At 36.7% G+C, this 18,698-nt stretch overlaps 1 protein-coding gene across 1 annotated transcript in view; it reads left to right on the top strand.

The window, feature by feature from the left end:
• UPF3A (UPF3A regulator of nonsense mediated mRNA decay) overlaps window positions 1–18,317 on the top strand; it is a 28,519-nt gene extending 10,202 nt beyond the window's left edge. The window contains exons 4-11 of the mRNA XM_058825607.1: window positions 2,241–2,347; window positions 4,270–4,368; window positions 4,455–4,565; window positions 7,943–7,998; window positions 8,091–8,249; window positions 10,074–10,228; window positions 13,319–13,613; window positions 16,883–18,317. Of these exons, the coding sequence (XP_058681590.1) occupies window positions 2,241–2,347; window positions 4,270–4,368; window positions 4,455–4,565; window positions 7,943–7,998; window positions 8,091–8,249; window positions 10,074–10,228; window positions 13,319–13,613; window positions 16,883–17,056 (1,156 nt within the window). The 3' untranslated portion in view covers window positions 17,057–18,317. The remainder of the gene's footprint in view (window positions 1–2,240; window positions 2,348–4,269; window positions 4,369–4,454; window positions 4,566–7,942; window positions 7,999–8,090; window positions 8,250–10,073; window positions 10,229–13,318; window positions 13,614–16,882) is intronic.
• The last annotated feature ends 381 nt before the right edge of the window (window positions 18,318–18,698 follow it).

Below are 18,698 nucleotides of genomic sequence, written 5' to 3'. Positions count from 1 at the left end.
TGAAAGAGATTGCACTGATATACCAGCTGAAGGAAACAAGGAAGGAGCAAGCCTTTGTATTTTCAGTTCTGTTTCACAATGAGTCTAACCATAAGGTTCTAAAATCCTACAGGAAAAAAAAATCCAACTGTGTGATGAATCTGCTTGCTATGCACTGAGGCAGAGAAGTGCCACAGTAATGTAGGAGTGGACCCAAGTAACAGTCTTTAATCTATAGAAACTTTTAGTATTTTACAAAAGCTGAAGATGGAAAGAACAGTGGGTAGCTATTTTAGACTAGGGACTAAAACTCAATTCCTCAATCTCGGGTATAACTGGAATGAAAATAATGTTCCCTCAAGATTTTTATCTGAATAATGTTTAGCACTTCAAGGGTACAATCATATCAGTCTAATGTCAGGCCTTGTTTAATTTAAACCTCAAAGCACATGAAAGATTAGAATAGTGCTGTTGATATGACAGAGAAGGAAGTTTTCTTCTTCATGGGAGCCCCAGTTAAGTGACACTTTTACTGTTGTAGCCATTAGGCAGCACAGAGACATTGCTTCCAGTACAGCTATAGATTGCCACAATAAAATTCCCTCCTTACACATTTTTAAGTACATTTAACTCTGTGTAATTATGAAAAGTGTTAAATTTTGTCTTCTTTAAATTTGATGAGAAGAAATCTGTCTTTTTATATCTGCTTTGCATCATGGTGATAACTCTGCAGCCATGCTATAGCATCTCTCAGCCCTGGCATGCCCTAGCAGTTACCCACTTACCATTTTTGCAGTTACCCACTTAACATTCACACAATGCTGTTCCTATCCTAGAATGTCAAAATATACTGGCTATATATGGATAAAATGGCTCTTCCTCTCTTCCTTGGAAATAGTTCATCTTCTTCAAGCTGTGGAAACACTTCATAGCTGGTATTTACAAAGTAGCTAAATGAAAAAATCCCTCTAGGTTGTTTTGGTTTTTTAACATTTCTTCTGGCTACAGGATCAAACACAAAATTGGTGGGTGTACAAAACCATTGGTGATTGACAGCACTGCTCTTTATGGTCTCCTCCTAACACTGTAAGTGGAATCCATACGGATGCATATTTTAAAAAGAAAAAAAATTACTTGGGAGCAATGTTGCTTTGAGCTGCCACATGCATGGATCCTGTGATCCAATCCATATTTTTGCTCTTTCTCACTCATTGTGAAATCTGATTTTGAAAGAGCTATGGGATTGAAATACAATTGCAGCTCTGTGTGTTTATTGTCTCCTGGTGCCAGTGGCGAGTTGGTCTGAAGACAGGCCATAGGTGACAATGGAATTATGAACTATTGGAATTATAGAATTATAGGTATTTTAAAGATATCGGCTTGCGTAGAAACTTGATGTAATATGTAGTCATCATTAAGTCAGTTTAATACAATGACTCATATTTAGCAGTTGCAGGAGTTTAAAGTATGCACATGCCATGAGTCACAATAACTTAGCTGATGTTTCATCGTGGTTGTGGTGTGCCAGCCATGAGGTTTTTATCAGGCACATTAAACATTTACCCATGGAGTGGGATCTATGCCAATAAATTCTTGAAGACTCAGAATTATTTCAAGTACCCGTTTCTTTTGCTATGCTTTGGATTTTCACAGCAACTGTTGGTCACAACTAGACATTGCATGTCCATTGATAACACATGGATGTCTGATGGAGATTATTTATTTGTGTATAATTCAGTGGATTATATTGCCAACTATTAGGCTTTTTATTCTCTCTTAAAGGTGGAAATCTATTTAAATACAGTGACAGCCTGGAAGCTGCCACTTCACTGCAGTCTTTTACTTAACCTTTCCTTTTCAGTGATACAAGACTTCTTAGTATGCCCAAGAAGTTCCCCAAAAGCACTGCTGTTATTCATGTCTCTTAAATTGGGAAATATTAAAGTTTTGATCCTGCACAGTTGGAAATGTATGCTCTGTGATTTAGGGGGACAAAATAAACTGGAAATATTTGTGTCAGTTCAAAATAAATTTCACAGTTGCATACAGAACTCTGATGTCCTGTTACTTTTTGTCATATATATATATATATATATATATATATATATATATATATATCATTAGATGTGTAAATGCAAAGACTGCTTAAGGTAGCAGTTTCTCAGAGAAGATGAGAATTATGATGTGATTCCTCTGGTTTTATGTTTTCCCTAGCCCTGAAAAGAATAATAAGTAACATAAAATAAAATTTCTTGTTGCAGCCTTTATCCTCATCTCTACTCAAGAGCATACATTAACTTTAGAAATCCTGAGGACATCCTTCTTTTTAGAGATCGCTTTGATGGCTATGTCTTCATTGATAATAAAGGTTGGACTGTTTGTAAGATATTAAATGTGTATGTATACATATACAGTTTAGAGCATCAATTTGCTTTCTTTTTCCTAGTTATGCCATTATTTCATCACTAAGCAGTTAATTACATAAAATATGTTAACATTTATCACTTAAAATATAATAAAGTGCAAAATATATTTGTCCATGCAGTTTTGCTTGTCTATGTGGTGTGCATGCTTTATGCGCATTCTTATACTTTAGGCAATGCACTGTCTAGACCATATTAAGAAAATTGCCTTATGCAAACCTCACAATTCATTACAATAGTAACTGAACACATTGTGAGCTCAGATTTTTACATCTTCAGCATTTCTGAGCTAAAGTTCTGCCACTTACTTCTGTTTGGAAAAAGCAAGAAGAAACCTTCAACATTTTGGTTGCTCACTTTTAAGACATGTAGAGGTTGAATTTTTAGGGCCTTTGCAGACATCTTGAGTTGAGTTCTGAGAACATGAATGGCAAAATTGATTGCCAGTTTTAAAATGTTCAGTCTGCAAATGTTTGCCCAACAGTAAAAAAAAAGTCTGTAATGTTGATAAATCCAGATTGTCTACAGGAGTATGAAACTGCCATCAATAAGAAGGGGTTTAGCAGAACTTTAGCAGTTCCTTGCCTCATTCAGGCATACCTTCTGTAAAAAGTTGCATAGGTTATGTAAAATAGACATAGATTTGTGGCTCTCTTGTACAAACATTTTTCTATTCTGTATACTCAGTGTTGCAGAGATCCTGTGAAAAGTAGCCCTGCCCACTCTTACTAGAAACTGATCTCTAAAGAAGCTGTCAAACCAATTAATTCCTCTTCAGCATTTCCTACCTGTGATGTTTTATTTCTTTCTAATATCCCTCAGATTTAAATGGTTTTTGTAGAGATGAAGAACAAAACATTCCTAGCAGTGTGCATTTCCCAGATTTAAAATTCTGAGTGGTTTAAAATTTAAAACTAGAAAGAAGTTTTTTTAATGACTCTGCTAAGACTTTGCCTAAATTCAGCACATTTTTCAGTATTGTCCTGGACTGAAGCCAGAATACTCTGCAAAACTAAGCTTGGACACAATTGGCTGGTTTGACATGATTGCTTGTACAATTAAAGAGCACAAGGTTTAATCAGAAGTGCTCTCTGGTGAGGCCTGAGGCAGCGTTGCATTTTGAGGCTAAAACTGAAACAAGGATTAGCAGGTTCAATAAGGTTAACAAATGTTCTTGCAGACTGAAGACAAGTTTTCCTTGGACTTGAGCAAAGTGTAATCTTGAACCTGCTACAGGTGGAAACCAATGCAATTCAAACCCCACACACAGTTCTGACTCCAGCCCACAGAAGAAGCCAACCCAAAGCAAAGAATCCCTGCCAGTAAAAACACAGGCAGGAGTTGCACAGTCCATCATAAACAGAGAAGTTACACACAATTCTGTGTGCTGAGTTTTACAGTTGTGGTTCTGAAAGGAGATGCTTTGTTGTTTTATTGCATATTACCTGGCATTTATTTATTTTTTAGGCAACAAAGCCTTAGAAAAGCAACTCAACAGTTGCAGATTGATTTCCCAATAATACTTAATCATTTGTCAGACTGAGATTTTGTGATAGATTTTTCTAACCAATTTCTGTGAATAATTAAAAGGAAGCTGTAAATAATATTGCCAAAAATTTATTATTTTGCAACAGTATTCGTCCTCATTTTTAGTCTTGTCAGCATATCCAAATAAAAGATCTTTTTTAAAAATTTTGAATACCTCTTCATGTAACTTTTCATTAGAAGTTTAGGAGTGAGTTACAGAAACATTTATGTTTGTTTTCACATAAGACTTCCCAACATGTGTTCAAAAGTTTGGAAGATCTTATTTGAAGGTAGGGAATGTTTCTGCCCCTCAAAAAATTAAGGATTGATTTCTTTTAAGGTTTGGAATATCCTGCAGTGGTTGAATTTGCTCCATTTCAGAAGATTTCAAAAAAGAAGCTGAAGAAGAAAGATGCCAAAGCTGGGAGCATTGAAGATGGTAAGCATCTTTTCTTGACATCACAGTGGAAAATTTCTGTTACGTATTGCAAAGTATTAATACAATTCAAAAATTTTTCTTCACAGATCCAGAATATAGGAAATTTTTAGAGAATTATTGTGCTGATGAAGACAAGATCTGTGCCAATCCTGAGATTCTTTTGGGAGAGATTGAGGCCAAAACAAGGGAACTCATTGGTCTGTTTTCTTGATTTTTTCTTATTCCTGAGAATATTGAATATCTTATTTTTTATCTTTATTATACTACCTGCAAGAGCTGACCTGTTCAGTGTAACAGATTTATAGTACCAGTTAAATATTTGTTTTCCAGGCAAGTAGTAGCAGTAAACCCTAAAGTCTCTATGCATGAAATCATTTGGTTTCACTTCAACTTTTGTGTGCACACGCTGTGGCTTCAGAAATAGGCCCTTGGTAATTCTGAATACTTACAGATGTATTAGTAGATAAAAGATTTATTTTAACAATACAAAATAGCTGAATTCTTAACCACTGATCCCTGACATTAGCTGCTTTTATTAAGAAACATGAAATCTCTCTCTGTTCTCATGGTCAAGATTCTGGAAAAGCTTTGAAAGTAAGGCAACACCTTGTTTTCTGTGTGCATGCAGCATGGCTTCCACAGTCCTGGGGGGAATTTTAAATAAGGTGAGCGCTAAAATCTTCAGTGCTAGTATGCAGTTTTCAGGATGGCATGGAATTTTGGTGTTTCTTCAAGTGATAACATGCAGAACAGTTAGTCTTTCCCTACATGTGACAATTGAGTAAGAAAACAAAATTGACCTTTGCTGTTATTTCTTTACAGTGAAAAAGTGGCCACCTCTTTTGATTAGAATCATAGAATGATTTAGGCTGGAAACTTGCTGTTCAAGAACATCGAGTACAACCATTAACTCAACAGTGCCAAGTCCACCACTAAACCATGCCCCCAAATGCCACAACTGCACATCTTTTAAGTACCTCCAGGGACAGCAACTCCATTTCCCTGGGCAGCCTGTTCCAGTGCTTGACAGTCTTCTGTGAATAAATTTTTCTTAGTATCCAGTATAAACCTGCTCAGTTACATCTTGAGGCTATTTCCCCTTTCCTGTCACTTGTTACTGCTGTTTGAGAGTTAACTGGAGAGATTTGGAACTCTAATAATTTAGATGAAATGGAAATGGACATTTAGATAACTCTGTTATCAATAAAACTTGTTTGTTGCTGTTTTAAATAGGGAAGTCACCCAATAATTTTTATTTACCCCAAATTCTCCATGGTTCTCTGGTTGACAGCAGAGTAAAGGCAGTAAAAAGTTTTTAATAAGTTTGCATTTTGCAAAAAGTTTATGGTTTCAAGAAGATTTATTAACTTAAAAATATTCTATCAGGGAAGATGATTAATCTTGAGAGAGATTTCTGAGTAACAATATTAACTGAAGGCAGCTTTAAGACTTTTAATGTTTCATTTCTGTTAAATCAGAGGAAATCAAACTAGTTTATTTTTCCTGCCATTCAAAGCTGTGGCCATTGCTATCAATACAAAATCAAAGAGTTTTTTCAGCAGTTACCATGTTTATAGCAAATTTATGTAAGGGTTTAGCTGTGTGTCCAGTTTCAAAGGTGTTACTCCTACTGATGTCCATGAAGGATGTGCTCAAGACTTTGGTGGCAGAATTGAGCCTCACATGCTCAGAATTTCTCCACATAAATTTACTGCAAACCAACATGCTTTATGCATCATGCCAGATGCATTGGCTAATCAGTTTCTATGTAACAGAGAGATATGAAAGAGAGAGATTTTCTCTGTAGCAAGATGAAGATAAGCAGTTTTTCTGGTTTTAGACAGCAAGACAAAAAGTTTTGCTGACACAGCTCTTCATTTAGTAATTTATTTTCTTTTAAAGATTCTTAGACATTTTAAGAAAATGCTCTTAGGTTTGTATTTGCAGTAAGGCCCAAAAATAAGTTGGGTAAGATTCAAGTTTGATAAACATTTTTTCCCCTTCCTCTTTTGGTAGTACTCATCACACTGCTTCTCTCCCTTGAACCTCAAGTTATAATTTCCCATTAAACCTCTTGCACTACAGTCTTAGTCATGACTAGGGTCAAGTTCTGAATCCTCAGTGCAGCTTATCCTTTCCCCAGACCTTCCAGTTACAATTTGTGATCTCTTTCAGCATGTAAAGGTACCCAGAGGCAGCCACTGCTCAGGCAGGGGAACTTAAGGAGCAGGAGAGAGAGGAATCAACTCAGATCTGAGGGACTGGGAGGCTGCTCTAAAACTTATCAAAAATGCTAGACAGGTGTGGAGGATGGGGAGGCATGGAAAATCTAGGAATAGAAGAAGGAAAATATCAATTCAACAATCTTTATTGGTTGTTGATTCCTGCCATTGATATTTGTTAAAAAGAAACAGTGAATCCTACCAGCCTTCCCGTTCATAACTGTGTGACAAAATTTTGTTATTAATGAATGGGTTGTCCCCAGCATAATCCAATTTTCAATGCAAAAACATTTAAATGTCTTTGGGATATTAATTGTTTCTAGATTTTGGCCATGTCATTTCAAATTTGTTGAAGACTTATTCTAATTCATTTTTTTCTTTCTTTTCTTTCAAATTTTGTCATGCATTTCAATAGGGAATGTTTTTCTGTGGTTTGAGGGAGAATCCACTATGTAACTGTAGAGCAATTTCTAGTAGTAAACATTTTCTATTCTGGGGTATCTAAAACTGACAAAATTTGTTGTAACTACTCACAGCTGTAAGTACAGGCTGAATTGAAGTCTGAATTCAGTACTGACAGTCATGAATAAAGAATTTGATAAGGAACATGATAAAGAATTTTTTTCTTCAAGTTTCTATAGAATTTGGGGATGGTTCAGGCAGGTGACTTGATTTCAGAGCGTGGAGACAGCTCTGTAATAAAAGAATGGCTGTGTGATCCAGTAGATGAGATCTTTTATTAGCAATTTTGGAAGCCAGAGTTTTATTGGATCTGCTAATACTTTGCTATGTAACCTATGACAAACTGCTTATCTGTTATTCCTCCTGTTTTCTCATGGAAAGGTGAATACTAAATGTCAGATAAATGAAAATGTTACATGAGACTGAAAATGTTTCCTTCATGATGTACTTTGAAAACTGGGATTGCAAAGGACTATGTGAGATTACAGTAATGTGGGCTGTATATGAACAACAATATAGCTAGGTTTTGAGGTACAAAAGTAAAAAGTAGGAATAGATTCTGAACACATTTCTTTCTTTTTTTCGTGAAATAACCATTCAGTGAGCAAGAGAGAAAAGCCATTCTCTTGAACTGAAAGGATATGATATTTAATTAAATATCAAATAATCGTGCAGCATATTCCTGTTGCTTCTAATGCTAACAATAAAAAAGCAATTAAGTATTTCTAAAGCAGAATGATGGGAATGCTTTCAAAAATACAGGAAACAGATAGGTTTATCAATGACAGCTCCCTTTCAGATAAAGCTAGAAAAAGGGGGTTAATACTAAAGTAAAAAAATGAGTACATTTTAGGAGTTGAACACTATATCACAAATTTTTTGTGTTTTAGCTAGAAGAACAACACCCCTTTTGGAATATATTAAAAATAGAAAATTAGAAAAGCAGGTACGTTCAGACTTTTGCCTGAAGTTCCACATTTATGTTTCATATGGTTTTCTGTTGGACAATTTACAATTAATCATTATTGAACTCTTCAGAGAATTCGAGAAGAGAAAAGAGAAGAACGGAGGCGGAGAGAATTGGAGAAGAAGCGTTTGCGGGAGGAAGAGAAAAGGAAGCGCAGAGAAGAGGAAAGACGTAAAAGAAAAGAAGTGGAGAAGCAAAAGAAGATTTCTGAAAAAGAAATAAGGATCAAGGTAACTGAGATCAATGAAAAAAATTATTCTTCTTTTGAAGTTATCCAGAAGTTCTTTGGTATCTCAATGTTTATTTAGTGTACAACAGCACAGCGTGGAAACACCAAGCCAGTTTTGACTGGAAGGGAAAATAATATAGGGCTTTGACAAAGTGTTGTTTGAAAGTGTGACTGATGGCCTTACCTACCATGGTGTACTGATGCAGTTAGGGCAGCTAACTCAGACATCTTCATACAATTCTGCAGCATTCCATGCCAGCATTACCTGACAGAACCAAACTGTTCTGTGCCAGCCTGTCAGAAGATTATTGTGGGTTTGATCCCTTTGTGGGCCATTCACTTCAGAGTTGGACTTCATGATCCTTGTGGATCTCTTCTAACTCAGAATATTCTGTGATTTTGTGTTTCTGTGAAACATAGCTTTAACACTTTCTGTCATGCAAATCTTCATTTGGCCATGTATGCAGAGACACATTTATGGTCAGAACTGATGTATTTTAATTGTATGCTAATTTCAAGTTGCACTGCCTTTCAGCAATCTGAATAGATTTTAATGACATCACTTAGGAGGGTGTATCTTGAGCTAAGAAGTCAGGCCATATAAAACCATCTTATTTCTGCAAGATGACATAGATAAAACTGTTCATCTGAACCACATTTTTTGTTATTGGAAAGACCTTATAGGCTGTTTTGAAGAGGAAATTTGGTATAAGAATTTGTAGCATACAGCAAGAGCTTGACTCAAATGTAGTGGTGGTGAGAAGCCACAGAACTGGCATCTTTCCTCATTTGTTCTTGGAGAACAGTTTTCTTCACCTAAAAGAATAAAAATACTAAATTCTGAAGCTGAATTACATGTTTTTCATATCTGGGCATTAAAAAAAATACTCCAGAAGTTCACAGGAAAAGGGACTTAATCCTTAAAATATATTACCTAAAAATGTTTGTCCATAAAGCCCCAGTATTCATTACATATCTGTATCTGAAAGCTATTTCTGTCTCTCAAAGTAAAGGAAAATATTATCTGAGAGAAACCTTATAGAAGTTTCAAATATTTGAGAAGATTAATCTGTGTTCATTTCAGAAACAAAATGGTGGAATAGAAAGGCTGAGGTGTTCTGCCTAGAATTGATATTAGGGTAATAATTTGAGACAGTTGGTCCTTCTATAAAGATTATGCCTGCAATACTGTACTCTGCTGAAACCCTGTATGGGTTGCTATGAAAGGAACAGACTTCTTGAAAATCCTAATCTTCAAGGTGAAACTGCAATGACTTCTCTTCTAATATCTCAAGTTTTTCCCCATCTGTATTTGTGTCAGGATGTACTAAGTACCTACTTCTACATGCCTGTCTATCTCAATTCATGTGACAGACATTTTATATAATATTTCAAGGAGTGAAGTATTAATCCTGCTCTCTTTGTAGTATTGTAGAGGTTCTGCTTCTTATTTTATGGGCAATGACATTGAGCTCTGTTACATGATTTCTAAGAAACCATAGACCATAATAATGTCTTTATGTTTATAACTCAGGAGAGAAGAGTAGGTAAGTGCTCTGAGAAGAATAGGTAAGTGCTTTCTCCAGTATTCTCCATGTATTTGAAAGTGTGCAGTTGAATGCCTAATAATGACTGTCACTCCTTAGCAAATGTAAACCACCCTTTTAAAATAACCTTAAATTTCATGCTTTGTAAAATATATTCCTAGCATGTAAATAAGGTATCTCCAATCTTAGCAAGTTACTGATATATTTAGTACTTATTAAAATGCCTGTACAATAGAGGAGAATAATTTTGCACCACAATATAAACAAATATCTCTTAGCTTCTCAAGAAGCCTGAAAAAGGAGATGAACTGGCCAGTGAAAAGCACAAAGGTGAAGAAGCTGACATTGAGGAAAATAAATGGGATAAATCACCTGGATCTGGGAGTATAAAATCCAAATCTTTGGAGAGTTCACTAAAAGAAATCAAGGAAAAGTAAGTAATATTTACCTTTTAGTCTTTAATTTAGATCTTAAATGCTTTCATCACAAGGCTTAAATATAAGTGGTACACTGACAAGATGTTCTGTCACCAAAGAACCAATTTCATTCTGTGTGTGAACAAATCTCTTCCTATTGTTTTGGTAAAAGGTGTTTTGTAACAGTTTACTGACCTGGTGGTAGTACTAGTGGATGCAATTTGTTATTGGTGAAATGCTATGAAATCCCCGATTGGAAGGATTTCTGCATGAAATCTCAAGTCATTCAAGTCATTTTTATTGTTATTTCACCTGTTCCCCATCAAGAGCTCAGGTAAGGCTCTCCTTCCATTACTCATGTTGAAGACTAAATTGTCCACAATGCCATACTTCTCCTTCACATGTGGGTTGGCTGCAATAAACATATAAATGTTTAGGTGAGTGGGACAATGGCAAAAATCATGAAGGTGTGAATTAAAGCCTTATGATAGATACATGCAGTAGGCTGTCTCTGTCTCCTGCTGCCTTTTGTGTTACATTTGCAATGGTAAGAACAAAAGGCATAGCTCTGTTCTATTACAGCTGTAGCCTGGAAATTACTCATCTTACAAGTGTTTTCAGCAGTTGGTTCTCTTTCTTGTCCTCTGGCACGAGTCCCATCGCAAGCAGGATCTACCCATAAGACATGCAAGATAAATAATGAAGAAAGACATGTACGTTCTGAATGTTCCTGAAAAATTCCATGTCCTGAAACTCTGAAATTGAAAATATTCAGCAACTTCTTTATTGATGGTCTTCAAGAAAGGCAGCAGAACAGGCTCAGCAGAAGCACTTGCAGGGGCAAATCAGTTGTCTGCTGCTCATAGAATCTTTCAGGTTGGAATGAACCTTTAAGATCATTGAGTCCAACTGTTAACCCAGCACTGCCAAACTGCCGTTATAAACTGTGTCCTTAAGTGCCATGTCTACATGTCTTTTAAATACCTTCAGGGATGCTGACCCCACTACTTCCCTGGCTTTTTATGGATTAAACTTTTGGTGGTGCCATGTAACATTGTTTGCTATTGATCCTGTAAGTTTAATAAGACATTCATGTAGATTTTGCTCATGTAAAACAGAATCTGTTTGGCTGCACCGGTACAGTAAGCATTACCTTGTGTTTCCAAGTGCTGATTTTATCTTGATTTTTAGTGGGTAGGTAGCAAGCTATGAGCTATTTCAGCTGGACTGAGATTTAAAAACTACTTTGTCACTGACTCAGAAATTGGTAATAAGCTATAACTGCCAGCTCTACCTGCAGGAGACTGAATTGCCTGTTTGAAACCATGTCAAAGGCTTGGTAGCAAAAGCTTCATACCACAAATCAAAATCTCAGTAGGTGCATAAGTTACGTGGTCAAATGTGAATTTGAAACTGCATCAAACAGAAGCGTGCTTCCATTCCCTTTACTTCTATTCATTTCTGCTTTCTCTGACTGTGTAACTTTGTCTTCTGCCTATACTCTGAAATTGCTTACGCTGCCATTTCCACTCTTGCCTGCCTGTTCACTGTGATTGAATTTTAGGAATCTACTTTGACCACTCTTGGAACAGAAGTTTGTATCCCTGTCCCCTGCCTGCCTTCAGACACAGCACTTCCTCCCCAACAGTAACAGACAACGGAACAGACAAGTATCAGGCAATACTGCAGCCACAAATTGAGAGAGTCTTTCTGGCTTTTTGGAAGGTCTTGCCCTGAGCCTTGCTAGGACTTGGAGTTAGCTTCTGGAATAGCATATTAAACATGAAGCAAAGCAATTTCCAGCCACATACCCCTTTAGTTAACATGTATTTTATGTAAATGTATCCATGCTACAGGTACAGGGTCAGTGTAACCGTGGTTGGTTCAGGTGTCTGTGACAGCTGGGATGTTGCTTCCACTTGGTGAATGTGTTATGCTGATACAAGCTCAGTCTTGTGAAATGCTGAATAACTTAGCCTCTCATTCAGGTTCTGCTCTGACTTTCAGCTCTTCCTGAGATGGGGACCCTCTTTTGGCAGCCCCACTAATGCCCAAGTTGGCATTGACAGATGCTACCAATTTTCACATTTCTGTTATATGAAAAAGAAAAGTTTACATATAGATACACTTTTATTTGTCTTAAATAATTGTGAATGAGAAGCATATCACTATTTGACCACCACACCATTGAAAAATCTCATTCCTCTCTGATTCTATCTGCAGTTTCCCAAAATATGAAGAGACTATCAAAAGTAACTTGCTGTTTCAATTTTAAGTATTTATACATATGTAATGAAAAGAAACTGCCTGTATTTGTTCCTTTTGAAGTTCAATCTATTTTGTAATCTTTCTTCATTATTTGCAGTCTGGTCGTATGAGAGATACCCATTTGCTAAACTGGAGCAATGAAGTGAATAGAGCTGAGAATTTTATCAGACAGGCAGCAAAATATTGCCAATAGTCTTTATATTATAAACAATTTACAGAATAGCAGAAATTACATATCATGTTGTGGTAAGGTAATGGTCTTTGCTGAAATAAAATTGCAAAGGCAGGCTAGATTGTTTGGAGACATGACAAACAAAAGCCTGGAACAGAAGTATTTATTTTCACAAATGTCTTCTGAAAGTTATGATATCAGTAAATGATTTTTGTTATGCAGAGACATAACATTTACAAGTTCATACATGATACCTTCACAATTCCTTCAGATCCTGACTGGTCCTGTTCAAGGGAATACATCCATGCTTGACTCACCTCAACGCCAGGCTACAAGAGCTAATAGTGCAGCATGTGTTTATATGAAGGGTATTGGGGAGCTATTAATAGGATTTCAAAGAGGGATAGAAGGTGAAGCATGGGCCTTCCACAACAGTTGCACAAAAGCTTGGTAAAGCTTTGTCTGCAATTATCAACCAAATACATGGGTGGACATACATGGGAGAGACATTCAGCATTTAACCCTTTGTAATGAGAAGAAAACAACCTTGATATATAATTTATCTACACACTCCTGAAGTCAAAGGAAGGCTTTGACTTTTGTCTTTCTGTAGCTCCTTTTTACTGTTAACTGCTTGGATTTTCTTTCTCTTCATACATACTCATAGGTCACAAAATGATAGTGACAAAGAGCAAAGAGATTTGGAGAGAAGATTTCGAGAAAAAGAACCTGAAAGACAAAGGTATCGATTGGATGATGGCAGAAAGCATAGAACTCACTATGAGTTTGACAAGTTTATGAGAAGGAATGAAGAAGAGCTGAAATGGGGGAAAGGATACAACCAAGACAGAGGAAAGAAAGGGAACTACAACTACAGCTTCACTGTGGAGGCAGTAGACAAACTGGGTAAAGAGGACAAGTGTGATGACATGGCATCCAAAAAGGAGCGCATAAGAAATAAGGTTCTTTTATTCATTTAGGATAATATTTCATTAGTTAATATGGTTCAAGATCACAGGTTTTAAATTCTGCAAATTCAGCATAAAGATGCTTTTTCAAAAGAATTCTTTGTCTCATTTTCAGTAAAACCCAGATTCCTTTCTGGGTTGTTGTCAAAGGACAACAGCAGTTAAAATAATTTAAGGTTACAGGCTCATTCATATTCACAATACATAGAAGACTTTCTATCTTCATTTCAACCCTGTCATTTGAAGAATACTATTCTTGGAAGCCTTACATTTTATAAGTATATTAAAAATCGTTACACTTCTGATCTGTAATGAAATTTTAAAACTGTGGCATGTTAGTCTTTTAAAAACATACTTCCATTACTCTCATAAAATAATTATATTATGGATTTGCCAGGCATTGCTTGGCAGAGCAACAATAAGGACTTAAATGAATAGCTAATTCAGAGAGCATGAATGTATGGATTCTTCAGTATTACATACCTGCCAGTATGAAAAGGCTGTCATTTCATCAGGATAAATTTAACCCCATAGCTGTTGTCAGGGAAAGAGCAGATGCAAAACCAGTGTGAGCACAGCCTGTCTCATAGTGTGTAGAGCTGTCCCCTATTATCCCCCAAAAATCCGGGTATTGTTTTTCTCAGGCTGGCTGATTTCACAGATGTGCCAGAGTCTTTTCAGGATGCAGCTCTCCGTGTCAGCCCCTTTCTCTCTCTCGATCCTAGATTTTCCACAAAAGATGACCAAAACACTGTTAGCATAGAAATTTATTCTGCATGTGAAACTCTTCTTTCAAAGCAAGTGACTGATCTGTACTGTGGGCTAAGGCTGACAAGAGTAAACTGGTCACATGCAGAGTGAGTCTGCATAGAGTGTGCGGGGAACAAGTTCAAGTGGACTCACTGTGCATGTCAAGGAAGTCATCTTGTGCCAACACAGAAAGCCTGGTGTGCCCTGAGGTTTTTTTTATGCAGAGATCAGCTGGGCAGGATTGCTAAGATTTATCTGCATTTACACATTAGCCATTTCCTCATCAGTAGCTCTACATTTTTCTGTAGAATAGTCAGAAAAATAGCTAGTTCATGTTGCTATTATAATGCAAGTGTTCTATTGTTATTACATTGCAAGGGTTCCATATTGCTAGAGCTTCGTACCTCCTTGATGTTTCCTGTAGGCCACTCCTCCAGGCACTGACTCTTCCTTATCCCCACAGCAGCCAACTGACTCCAGTTCCCCTCAGCCAACCAACCCACTCTTTTATAACACTCTTCTGATTGGCTACAGCTGTGGCCTGTTAACGGCAGGCCTGCTCGTAAGCCTTAATAATTGGCTCAGCTGTGACTCTTTAGGGGGTAAGATTACTTTCTATCCTATCTTTATTTATTTATGTTCTATCCCCCTACAAGTTCAGAAACGGGAATATGGGAGTTTTGTTTCTTTTCTCATTCTTGCCATGCTCTTCTTGAAATCTGTCAAAATAATCTCCAGCCTTGGAACTGGATGGTGGGTGCTGGGGGCCTTTTGACAAGTGTTAAGAAGCTGCCTGCTTTTTATTTCTTTGCATCACACTTCTGGCACCTTGTTGAGTCCCTGGATTAGTCCACACTTAGGACTAAAATACTGGATTTTTTTCCCTAAAAAAATAAGCACCATCAGTAAGGTATGTTGCAGTGTGGTGATTTTTTTTCCTTAGAGTATTTATCACACAGGTGATTAGGGGCTCGGTTTTACAACTTAGGTATGGCATTGACAATGCCAACACAAATTTTTAGTCAGAGATGGAACTACTTTCTGAAGTTCATAGGAATTAATTAGAAAATGAGGAATTTCCAGTGTAAGTAATGTGATAGCTTTTATACAAACCACGGGCTAGAGAGGCTGTGGTAGGAAAAGTCATTTGGACCCTTTATCTTAAACTTTCTAAAGGGCACTGCTGGGGGATCTACTTTTATGCAGCTGTTTGGGATCTAGAAAGGTGTGTTATGCATTTCATACCACACTGCAGAGCACTAACTTGTCATAAGGCTCCATAGTGAATCTTGACATATGGTCTAAAGAGAAGGAGAAAAAAAGTGGCTAAAAAAAAGCCAGGTGGATCAAAAATGAGGAAAGTAAAAGAAAAGAAAAGGGGAAATGCATATTGGGAATAAGAAAAAAGAATGAAAGAACAAAAATCAATCATTACTTAAAAGTTACTTATTATTACTTATTATATTACTTATTTCATGATGAAGGCAATTGAAAATTGGTATAGTTTGATGTAGGACAGTTTCAGTGCTCTGCCGCTGTCTTTAAGTAGGCTGCTGGCTGTTTACTGAACTTAATGCAAGACTGCTTGGGTATTGGTGAGCTTTCGGTTGCTTCATAACATTATGTGAAAGTAAAAAACCCTTTTCTTACCAGGAAAAGACTTCTTAGGCAGAGTTTCTAACTGGTGTGTTTTACTAATTAAATTTCAAAAATAAAGAGTGCTCGGAATAGCATCACCATTTTCAGGTTTGAGGCGTCTTTTCCATGTAAACTGGTTCCTTCTTCCATTTTCTCAGAATCAGAGCATGTTTATGATTGGGTCACTCACAGAGCCTGCACATGCACAAATTGTACTTACTTTGTTTATTATCAGTACATAAATTCCCCTGCTCTCATACTCAGGATGGAAGGCAAGATGAAGTGGAGCAAAAACGGTGCCATTTCATTCTGATGTGTATAATTCAAATGTGCATTGCATGTTTAAATTCTGGTAAGGATTGGGTAATGATTGATGATCAGTTGAGGATAATTTTCTAGCTGCTACCTGCTGAGCTGTTCTCTGGTCTGTCTTGGATTTTTATGCTTGTATGTAATGTGTGACATTTCATCTGCAGAGTTGCAAGTGCACAGGCTATTGTTCTTCTCAGCTGATGTTAGTGAAGGTAGCAACATTTCTTTTGTTTTCCCTGTAAATAACATGTTTGATAATTGTCTGCAGTATTTCTCCTTGTTTATGTCAAATGTATCATAGGATCTTTAATTTTTGCAGCATTTTTCATTTTTTCAAAACGTTTGGCTCCCAAGAATAGTGTTATAAACCACACATACTGAATACTAGATGCTGAATACCCAGTCAATTTTCATTACATGCCATTTTTTTCCTGGTTCTTATAAAATGTAAAGTAACTTAACACAAAATCTACTTTCTTCATAAAGATTCAAAACTTTAAAATTCCACATATGCGTCCCACCTGGGTTTCTCAGAGCATTAACCATTGTCTCCTTCCTTCTAGGATCGTCCAGCCATGCAGTTGTACCAGCCAGGAGCTCGCATCCGAACACATATGGGACCTACAAGTAAAACCTATGACTGCAGTGAGAAACCCTTTGAAGATGCTCTTGATAAAAAGTATGAGGCAGATAATTCAGCTGGAGCTAGTTCTGAAAAGACTGAAGAAACAGAATAAAACAGTCTGGGGGAAAAGGAATGAATTTCAGATTCAGCATCATCACAAAAATCCATTGGGCTGTTTCAGAACTCCACAGGCAATTGCATCAACAAAATAATAGCTCTGCCTCTTGCTTTCTGTAAAATAAAGGGAAGAGTGACTGGAGATATGTAAAATATCTTACAGCAAAGGAGTATTGTTACTTTTTTGCAAAAAGCAGCTCAAGCACTCTTTGCCTAATTTAAAAGCAGTTAAAATATTTTATTAGATTTACCTTGAAACACAAGACCCTCTAACAATTTTGAGGGAGTATTTATATAAGACTTTAGAGAAGCTATGTCAGCTTCTTGAGTCTAAAGAAATGAAATTTAAATTTGCATCAGTTTGAAATCTGAGGCACTTTACGTGTATTTGGTGCATGACATGAGAGTCCACAGGACCCCTTCCTGCAAATGGCAGGGGTGGGGGCTGCTGCAGGGTGTTGCAGATGAACTCAGTGGGATCAGCCCTGGGATGAAGCTCTGGAGCCAGTGGTGTTTGCAGGATGAGGCCCACAGTTTGCACAGTTGTGAGGAATGTCCAGTGGTATCTGTACCTCATGGTGTTTACATTGGTTTTCAATTAACTGTAGTGTCAGATAAGTGTTAGTAAAGCTACAAGTGTGTTGTTGGAGAGTTTGTCTTTTTCTGAGCCACTTTTGCCTTTTATGTTTTAATAGATTCCTTGTGCTTAAACCAGAAGACAGCTAATGCAAGCATCAGCACATTAACAATAAATCTGGTTTTAATTAATTAGCTGTTTTTTATCGTTCTGACACTTGACTTTTGGACAAAAAAAAGTGGTTGTACAGTGATGACTTTTTATATGCTAATGTTTCATATAAGTTGCAGTAACAGGATCTGGAAAATGTAAAATACATGAGCATTCTGCAGTTTTGTTTGTTAAAAAATTAAACACACATGAATGTCAATTGCAAACTGCCATTTTGTAAGATCCAGGCCAAATTCTGCCCTCTAGGGCAGGCACATATACCTGTGTGTGTGTGGGGGTGTGTGTCTTCTGTTGGTTTCAATGATAGATGTGTGTTTATGAAAGGGCAGGATATGTTCATTTATCTTTCATGGCTGAAAATTTCTCAGCTGTCTAAAACTGAGATCTGCTTTGTCATTGAAGTTAAATAGTAAGATATTATTTTTACATCCTCTCTGAACATTTTATTATTGAGCATAACATCTAATTGTCCTAGACTGAAAATTATTTATTGGATTTTACCAGATATTAAGCATTAAATCGAATAAAAGCAAAAAAGATTTTGACTATGATTTTGAGATGTGATACTGTGCTATTTTTTCATCTATTACTCCAGAAAAAAATAAGTAAGATGTTATTTTACTGCTTTGCATGCTTCAGAAGCAGATAAAAATACAGTTGAGAAGAATTTTAGCATCAGGCTACATAAGTCAGCTGCCAACTAAAATTACTTCAAGATTAAGTAAAACTGATGCTAGAGAATCATTTGGGTTTAGCTCCATCTCAAGTTTATCTTGTTTGCCAAGTTTATCCTGACTGCAGGAGGAAGGATTTTGTCGTGGTATCATGGCTGAACACTGGAAGGGCAGGCTTTTCCCTCAGTGAAAAGTCCCAGCTTGATCCAAGGAAA

Source organism: Ammospiza caudacuta, chromosome 2 (assembly GCF_027887145.1).
Source record: "Ammospiza caudacuta isolate bAmmCau1 chromosome 2, bAmmCau1.pri, whole genome shotgun sequence".
NCBI classification, from domain to species: Eukaryota; Metazoa; Chordata; class Aves; order Passeriformes; family Passerellidae; genus Ammospiza; species Ammospiza caudacuta.
This window is presented reverse-complemented; position numbering and strand designations above follow the sequence as displayed.